Raw genomic sequence first — 9,888 nt, 5'->3', positions numbered from 1 at the left:
TTGCAATTTTATTGTCTTGATAGGTGAGAGTAAGGTTTGGGTGGGATTTTTTGTTGAAAGATCATGATGCAGGTCATTATGTTGAGTTTTGTTTAAGTAAAGTTTGGGAGTAGGATGGCCGAGTTTTGGGTCATTATGTGGAGATGGTTGGATTGTGTCAGGGAACGTTCTGTTGAATCTTGGGTATTTGTTGTAGCTCTCTGATATGGAGGAGTTGATACTAGAAAAGGGAGCTGAGAGTTCGGGTGTGTTTATAGGTGGTGTTTATTGGTTTTTCTGAATGTGCTATTCAGGGCTGGTGTATGAAAGCGTTACATTAATTTTTTTGGGGATGAGGCGATGGTGATGCTAACAGCGTGTGATGGTATTTTTCAGCCACGTCTTATTGAGAAAGGGTGACAATTCAATTACTGACTATGCTACGCAGAGGCGTCCACTACTCTAGGATGTAAAAGAGTAGGTTGCGTTAGAAACGCGTATCGCAGGTCAGCAGAAGAGGAGTATACGCTTCCCGGTGACTCCTAGAAAAGTACAGATATCGTATTATACGTATTGTGTCAGTAGTACGTATGATGTACCCTAATTTTACGCAACCATTTTGAGTGTTTTATGTGCGAATGACTCAAGTCGTAAGAGTGCCGGGCTATCGTAGAGCAAGGTCACAGTTCAGATTTCACTGATAGCAGTGGGATTTGTCATCGTGACTGGATGTCAGATAGTAGTCGACTCAGTTGTCAATGAGTACCTGAGTCAAATCAGAGTAATAATCTCGGACTAGTACAGTGCTGACCACATTACCTCCTACAGTGTAATATAGTGCACAGTTACGGTCTTGAATGAAGTGCTCTAACATACTTCAAAGATTTGATCCAATATGGATTGTTGCGCCAACGATTATTATTATTATTTGGAGCATTACATTATACATTATACTTGTCAGGATTATTTCAACGCTTAGTTCTTGGACATCAACATCATCGTTGCCAAAGTGACCACCATTCTTCGGAATCTTAACAATCACCCTCTCTTTTCACTCTGGCGAGTTCATAGTATTTTTCCGGAGTTGCTTCAGATACTGACGGAGTTATACGGCTATAATTTGGAAAATTTTGATGAGATAGAATGCCCATGTGATTGCCAGACTAAGTCGAGATTACCTTTGGGTTGCCAATCTCAAATCTTGATGAACATTGTAAATAACAACTTAAGTTCATTACATACCAAAAAAACAGTTGGCTCCACATAAATAGCAATCACCCAGATAAACTATAATCCAGTAGACTCAAGGGTACGACATCGACTATTGGAAGTTCCGATCAATTGTAAAACTGTTATCTCAAATGATAAGGTAGCTTCTAATGAATTTAAGAAAAGATTATCTTAGCATTTGTCAAGTACCCATCACAAGGTTATATCGGTTATATTTTTTTGATTGAATGTCAACAAACTTGTGGAAATTGTCCTCCCCGTTTCATTGAGCCTTTTACCAAGCTGCGATCCGAGATTGACAATTCCTGAAGTAACCACGCATATGGATATTGGGGCAGAAAACGAACCTATAGGCGGATACTTACAATGCACATATGAAGAACTCTTGATGAATTCAACATGAAAACCTGAATCTACGTGGCCAGCACAAACCCAAATAAACAAACCAGATACACAAGACTCTCTCAAGAGAGCGAGAGAGCGACTAACTGGAAATATCACCGATTGCAGTTTTCAGTGCTAGCGAAACTAGACTCAATTTAACAGAGCTATGTTATTCAACTGTTCGTTAACAGTCGGCGCAGGCGCTCGTCTTTTGTTTATCTCCGAAATTTCTTCTCATATACCAGAAAAACCGCTCAGTGAGAGACAACATTCATGGTGGGTATGCATTTTGAACCATTCTGGCCAGAGTTGCTGCTTGAACGAATTCTGCAAAAAGAACTTTGTGGGGAATTAAGACGGCTTTCAATGGTCTGGTACAAGGGTGGATTGGCTCCTGGGAGGTATATATTGATTATAAGGTCATCATTAAAAGGACATTAAGGACTTATTGAAATTTGTCCTAAGAATTTTGATTGTTGAGTGATATAGGTTAGTGGAAGACACCGAAGCTACCTTATGGGCGCCTGTATCATGGAAAAGCGGCAGGACTAGATGTAAACTGGGAGGGAATCACCATAAACTTCACTCCAAGCGCCGCATCTGATTCCACCGCTAAGGGAAGGGGAGGTGTGGGGGCGGAGAGAGTCCGTCTTGTGCGAAAACCTGCTTGCACTTGGCACGCTTACTGATGAGCTCTGGTCCCTGCTCTGAGAAAGCATATATGTCAGGAGAAAAGCAGGGATTTTTGCTCAGTTGTGAATGAAGTGTTCGAGGGTTCGGTTCGTTGTAGGCGCTTTCCGCGACGAGATTTTTGTCTGATATTTGGAAAGTCGTGTTGTTTTGCAACGGCCTTCTCGCTAATAATAAAAAAATATTTTGGAGTTTTTGGCGAAAGAAGAGAGTGCACACCGTTTACGAAGTAATAAATTTTGTGTGAAGTACTGCTTGCGGAATAATGATATAAGTGAAATTTACTAAATCGAACCATCTTAATCGCAACTGGAAATCTAAATAAAAGTGCCGAGTATTGGAATAACAAAGTGAATAGCGGCCAGCGAAAATTTGATGGTGGTATTAACAGTGCTAACAATCATAATAAAGAGAAGTGTTCGAGGCTTTGGTCTCCCCACCTAGTGCTCAACTAAAGCAAATGTGGCGAAATTCAATCGCGAACTCTTACCAATTATAAAATCCTTTTCCCATAAAATACAAAAAGAAACCCAGAGGATTTGAACTGCAACTTGGCAGAAATTTGATTCGGAATAATTGTCCAGTGTTTTATAACTAAGAAACCAGTTCTGCGAATAACCAGAAGGATTAGTTCATACTTGGTCGCTCTGAATAGATCAAAACGAAACCACCACAACAGCCAGTGAGCGGGAAACACATAGTTGCAGTAACCACTCTACTACCAAGGTCTTGCAGGCATTGGCACAAATTCGCCAACTTAAGACCGTTTTGACGAAATTAAAAGATAGAAGGCAATCACGTAGAGAAACTCTCAAAAATTGAGCTACGCAAATTTTGAGATAGTTCGTGCATCGAAAAAGTGTTAGTCTCGAGTTTCTTTACCCTCTGGGTACCAAGAGACTGGATAACTCCGAAAGATACTGCAGTCTTCCAACTCATGCTGGCGGTGCATATTTGGCATACCTATGGTGTCCAAGAGGTTTACTGAATTTGGAGTATTTTCCCGATAGCTGTCGAGTCTGGGGACATCCTAAGGTCTTCAACGCCAGGGTAGTTCTGCAGGAATCATCATCAAAAGTAGTTGTAGGCATAAGGTTAGGGTAACTTGCTAAACTTAAGTTTGGAACCTTATATTTGCGACTACAGTCACCAGCGAATTTATGCAGCGAGTTTTAAAATTATTTTAAAATTTACGCTTGTTAATATTTTTTTTTTGTTTGTTGTGGAAATGAGTAATTCTAGATTTCTCTCAAATCAAACGAATTTGTAGGAAATTTAAATATAAAATTTTTCGAAAGAAGCAGAAGTAATTGAGGTCAAATTGACGAAATTTGTGCTGCATTAAAATCTGAGGCTTGACAAAATTCTGCCCAGAAAACGATCGAAATTTGCATAAAACGCAGTAATGTAATCGGCTTGGAAATATAAGTCACAAAGATACAAGGACTAATGTCGTAACTTAACTGTTTAGAATCAAAATATCGAGAGGCTTGTATTCGCCCTAATTTATTAATAACCCTAAGCACGAATCAATCAAAATCCTCCTCGTATTAACAAAAATATTATGTACAAATATGGCTATAGATTTCTTAATTTTTGTTTTATTGTTAATCTCATTCATAATCAATACATTAGCCTTAGGTGCATTTTGGGTGACACCCGCTTTACGAACAACGGCTAACCGTTTCGTAATTAATTTACTAATTGTTAACATTGTAGGTAGTTTAATCTTAGCGCCAACCTTATTTTTAAGTAGCTATTACGAGGGTAGTAGAGAAAGTGATTGGAAAGAGAACCATTTAGCCGTCGGCAGTAGTTCACAAATAATTGTCGAAGGTGAGCCTAGCTTACCAAGTAGCCAAAATCACCTAACAAAACATGACAGTATTATTGATGCAGAATTCAGGTTCAATCCAGTGCAAAACTCCTACAATATTGACAATAGCAAGAGAGCAGCCCAGTTCCCGGTAATTGAGGAAGACGTTGACATCACAGTAAACGGTACGCAAAAAACCCGCACCCACTCGCAGTGCAACGGTAGTGAATGTGAGACCATCATAATCCAAACAGATAGTGAACGGGATAAAATCTTGATTGCAGAAATCGATGAAAAGGAGGAAGACAGTGCTTCAAATGCATATTCTGTCAATCCAAACCGGAATAAACCCTATCGCTGCTGGTCCATTGACCTGGCAGCAGCACTAGGGGCTCTTTCCGTTCTCCTAGTTGTGGGTGATACATGGTGTGCCGTTACTGATCCTCTTAGGTACCATGCTCGAATATCTGGTCTAAAAGCCTGGCTTCTGATCGCAACGATCTGGTTCTGCGGGATCCTCTTTGGTGTACTCTCAGCACTTCGTGACAATGTATTCCCTACAAATGACCATGAGGTAACAGAAGAAATGATCGAATATAAAGACTCCATCCAAGCCGGTAACAATCGTATATTTGACGAGAAGATTATGACGCGACAATACGAAGATCGTTTGGTATCCCTACAACCAAACGATCTTTATAATATGATTTACTCAACGTTTTACTTTATTGTGATTATTCTGTTGCCTTTTGGATTCGTGTGTGGGATGTATTGGAGAATATTCTCAGAAGCCAGAGAGAATGGATTGAGAATGCGCCAAAATGGATCATCGCCTCTCTTACAAAGTGCATTGAATTTGTCAGCCCACCAAAGCCATGCTCATCAGCAAAATGTTCAGATGGCTCGCGAACAGCGCGAATCATCTACCAACAGTGCAAGTGGCTTAACCATGAAAATCGACGAAACAGCCAGCCCTCTTCTAGTCACAGTTCCCGTTCACAAACCAAAAATTATTAAAGAGGATCGAAATCAAAATGTCGTTCTGGCTCTTTCGCAAAGCGAAGAAGTGCGACGAAATCAGAGTGCAAACCATCTTTCAAGTTTAGATTCACCGCAGAATTTAGAGGAAGAAGTTTCAAGAAAGAACAGTATGAGGCATGTTCACTCAACTCCAAACTTGAATTGCAATCCTCATCACCATGGTTCCTTTAGCAGTACTTCCGATCACCCACATCATATCTTCCATCTTCCTTCCGTTCACGTTCCTCCCAAGGCGTTAAGTTACGTAACGTCAATCCGTCATCGACTTTCCAATGCTTCCTCGCTCTTCAAATACCGCGAAGAATCGCGTGCTGCTCGCATTAGTATTTTAGTTGTGATCATGTTCCTCATTTCGTATCTCCCTTTTGGGCTGCTGATCCTTCTACAGAGTCGCCTTTCCAATCTAATCATAGACTCCACCCAATTTGCAATCTTTATGGTGCTTCTTGCGAACCTCAGTTCGCCATTTATTTTTGCCTATCGAAATAAGCGTGTTCGACGCGGGGTCAAAAAGATCTTTGGTCTTGATTCAAAGTCCCGCGAACGACAGCTATTTCGGGGTACCGGAGGCCGGTTTTTCCGCTGCGGTACTAAAGCCAGTATTCAGGTGCGACGTAGTGCCAGCAAGGCATCAACGTACTCAGTGAATTCATGCAAGTATTTGACGCCTCATGCCGTCAACAATGGGACATTCTTGATGGAGATTGAAAAGTGTCATTATATGAAAAACAGCTCCCAGAAGCAGCTCAAAAGCCTTGCAGACCAGGTGAGCTTGAGTGGAGACGTTGAGCGGCGTTCGATCCTGAAAAGGGTTTGTGATAGTTCCCGAAAACTGGGCTGTGCCTCTAACTCGTGTACTACTAGTGATAATGAACAAACTGACGTCTAATTACGGGCACAGTTTCTATTTTAGTTAGTTTAGATCCTCCAAGAGGAAAGAAAATGACAAGGTTGGAATCTTTTTCGAATGTCTGTTTCCAGAGATACTTCCGAAAATATCTCGAGTGGAAATTCGGTAAACGCATGGCCTTACTGTACTGTGAACACTATGAACAAATTATTTAGAAGACGTAGCTATTACGCAAGGAAGATATTTGCAACCCCTCATTTATATTATGCCAACTATGGAGCCATTTGCACAAAAAATGGTTTTTCTCGTTGTTTTTTATTTAAAAAAACTCTTGTGTATTTTCTATAAGTCAAACCAAGAATATGTCAAACGTTTTCATATTGAAAATGGTCTAATGTGTATTGTCTTCAGCATCCAAGCATTTTTATCGAAAATAATCGCACTTTTGTACATCTCACAAGAAATTGTATATTTTTTGTATATTTAATTTTATTTACATAAGACCAAAGCCATATGTGTCAAATTATTTATACAGCTTTGGAAGTTGCCTATTTATTAAATTATTTCTAATGTAATTTGTATAAAGACCGCAATTATGTATTGGAGAAGCAGAGATTGTATTTGCAGTGATATGAGAATGCAAGCTGAAAAAAGAAAACACGAATCAAAAGAACAAATTTGGAAATTTAAAAATAAAAAAAAATATTTTCAAGACAAAATCTGTTTCATTCAAATTTCTTAGATCCAAATGGCAGACCATCGTTTTCACTAGTCTCTTCTGAGAGAAAGGAAAAATTTGGAAATTCTAAATGACAGTGAGGTAAGACGAAAACCTTCTTAGCTCGCATTTGATTTTCAGATACCAGAAAGCATCCCGCTACGAAACCAAGTACAGAGGAAGGCGATAAGTAATCGCTAAATTATGTACATCCACAAGTAAATAAAGGCTGGCAAAGCAAAAGAGACATGGTTAAATTTATTATTTCGGAAGCCTAACAATGTTGAGATTTTTAAGGCAACATCTACCAGTGGTCAAAGTCTTCACCAGAGCAAAGGTAGAGGAAGCTGCCTGCAATAATCATGCGGACGCGGGTTCCATTGGAATCCTTAGGTCACACCCGGACCTCATTAATCTAGGGGTGGCAACATACAGCGAAACTGAAGATATCCTACAACTACAGAAAGCCTTAAGCAAGGAGGTGAAGATGCTGGTGACCTGAAAATCATACTTAGCGTCCAGCGGCCCATTTACTGCTTTGTGCAGATGTTTTCCTAGCTTTTCGTAGCAAAAATGATCTTGAGCAACTTGTCCAAAAATGGATTGATCGCTTCTGCAACATGGTCTCAGATTGAATCTGAAAAAAGCACAATCACCGTCAGTGGCAGTGACCTGCCCAGAACTAAGCGACTTAACTATGTCGGGTCAATTCTTATCAGCCAATGGAGAACTGCATTATAAAATTGCTTCGCGCATTTACGCAACCTGGATGAAGTGGCATTCCTCAAGTGGTGTTCTTTGTGATCGACGTATCAATGAAAGCCATGTCGTCCGCCCTATCGACCTCTATGGCTCTGAGTGCTGGCCAACTATAAAAGATAATGAACGGCGTCTCGCGGTAATAGAGACAAAAATGTTACGGTGGTGTGACACACCCTAATCACATCGGAAATGAGGATATTCGCGATCGATATGGGATTGCATCGATTCACGCTAACGATAATTCACTTGCCAAGATTGGTCTCAACATCGAAGTTGCTGGTAAGCAACCAAAAGGCTAGTCGAAACAACGGTGGTTTGATACGCTGAATGAGGATTTGAAAGCTGCGCGACTATATTCGGATCAGGCCGTTGACAGAACAAAATGAAGCAACCGATGACGATGAGCCGACCCTGATTATGAACAGAAAAGGCTAAAGAAAAAGAAGAAGAAAAAACGGCCATTGGTAAAATGAGCACGAAGGAGGAAGTTTTGGATTACTAGAAAATGAATTAAACGAAAAAACTGCAACAGAGAGCAACATAAGCTACTTGCGGTAGAGATCATGATAATAGCACAGTAATGGTATAGGTTATGTTATGACTACTTAACGGCTGCACATACCAGTGTGGAGAATATGCCAAAAACTACAGAAGATTCAATACAAAACAACCTCCAAGTGATGCAGACCTTTGTTAATGGAGCAACTACAACGATTAAACTGTTCAAAAGGCGAGATGCGCTTGAAGGTGGCGGAATTCCAAAAGGATCCTCGAGGATGTTAATTCTGTTTCTTGTTCCTTGTCCCCTTACAATCATCGACATTATAATGCTGCGTATTATCATTTGAAATGAGGTGAACTATTATCACTGAAAAGTTCTCTAGGCTTGTGTTTGGCAAACAAGTGGGTATTGTAAGACACGAATTCGGTGTGCAACAAAATAGTGCTGAATACCACAACTTCAGCGAATGCTAGCATTTTTTTACTTGGAATATGGAATGAATTCGAGAAAAATCATCATTCTAAGAATTCGGTCGCTTTCAGAGGGCTTTAACATTCCCAGAACTGTCAAAATGAGATGACACTATCTTTGCAAGGCAGTCATGAAATCAATAAAGCGTAAACGCTCACCACCGATCACCAGCCCTGATTTGCTGAGGAGCATCATTAGTACTCTTTTCCTACAAGTTCCAGGTGAATCGAACTTACCCACTGTCCTCATAGATCTCGATGAAATTCTCGAGGTAACAACATAAGAAGTGCAAATTAAACATCAAGCCTAGACGGCATTCCGAGAAAAGCTCTGGTGGCAGATAACAAAATAGTTTGAAGGTGGTTCGCTTAATCATTTGCAACGTGCCTCAAAGAAGGAACTTTCCCGGAAACGTGGAGGAAACAGAAGTTTGTGCTAATCCCGAAGCCAAATAAAGCTTTGGGTGCTCCTTCGTCTTAGAGACCTATATGCCTATTAAACGACATCGGCAAACTTTTCGAATGGGTTATCTACAATAGGCTTGTACCAATCACAGAAAGGGAGGGTGGTCTCTCAGATAGACAGTTCGGATTCCGAAATGCGGTCAATGCGATGTAATGAATACCTACTGCAAAATGAAGCAAAATAATTGCGGCTTGAGCCAAATTAGGCGCTCCCAAATACCTGGTGCGCATAGTCACAGAGTTTCTTCAGGAGAGGTTGTTGTCTTACAACGATGTATTTAAGATCTATAAAATAACCTGCGGGGATCGGCCCTGTGTCCTCTTCTGTGGATAATAATGTATGACAGAACATTGGAATGACTATCGTGCCACAAAATATTGGGGAGATCAAAGTCCTTCCCAACGGGGCTATTTTTGAAATTAGATCTTCGCCATAAGACGCTAGCCTGACGCTCGCAGAGCATAAGACCGAAGTAGTTTTGATCACCAAATGAATGAAGTGAACGTCGATAAATATCAGAATTGAAGAACACATCATTCATTCATCCAACCAACACTTAAATAACTAGGAGCCACGATTGACCAAAAGCTGAAACTCAAGCCGCATCCAGGGCTGCTACATTGTTGGTAAGAATGATACCGAATGTAGGTGGCCCTAGGCAAATTCGTCGGCTCTTTATCTCGAGAGTTATCAGCCCATCTTGATTTATGCAGCCCCAATGTGTGCATCGGTATTAAATCTAGAAGCAAACAGAAGAAAATTACAATACCATATCGATTGACTGCATTTCGAACGTCGTGCCCTTACCGTACAACATCAGACGAAGCAGCATGTGTGATAGCATAGTCCCCATCGACATCTTGGTGAACGAGGGTGGGCTCTTCTATGACCCATCATGTGCAATCGACCAGTCTTGTATATATCGTCGGCAACTAGCACGATCTGCAGCTTTTTAGAGTGGATGAAAAGATGGGATGATT

The 9,888-nt window shown here is 40.6% G+C and overlaps 1 protein-coding gene across 1 annotated transcript; it reads left to right on the top strand.

The window, feature by feature from the left end:
* Nucleotides 1-2,335: 2,335 nt before the first annotated feature.
* Nucleotides 2,336-6,709, top strand: LOC119659282. Its single transcript, XM_038067290.1, has one exon. The coding sequence runs from the start codon at nt 3,858-3,860 to the stop codon at nt 6,027-6,029; it is 2,172 nt and encodes a 723-aa protein (XP_037923218.1). The 5' UTR covers nt 2,336-3,857; the 3' UTR covers nt 6,030-6,709.
* The last annotated feature ends 3,179 nt before the right edge of the window (nt 6,710-9,888 follow it).

Source organism: Hermetia illucens, chromosome 6, assembly GCF_905115235.1.
Source record: "Hermetia illucens chromosome 6, iHerIll2.2.curated.20191125, whole genome shotgun sequence".
In the NCBI taxonomy this organism is placed as follows: Eukaryota; Metazoa; Arthropoda; class Insecta; order Diptera; family Stratiomyidae; genus Hermetia; species Hermetia illucens.
Note: the sequence above shows the minus strand (reverse complement) of the source record. Positions and strands in the feature narration are given on the sequence as shown.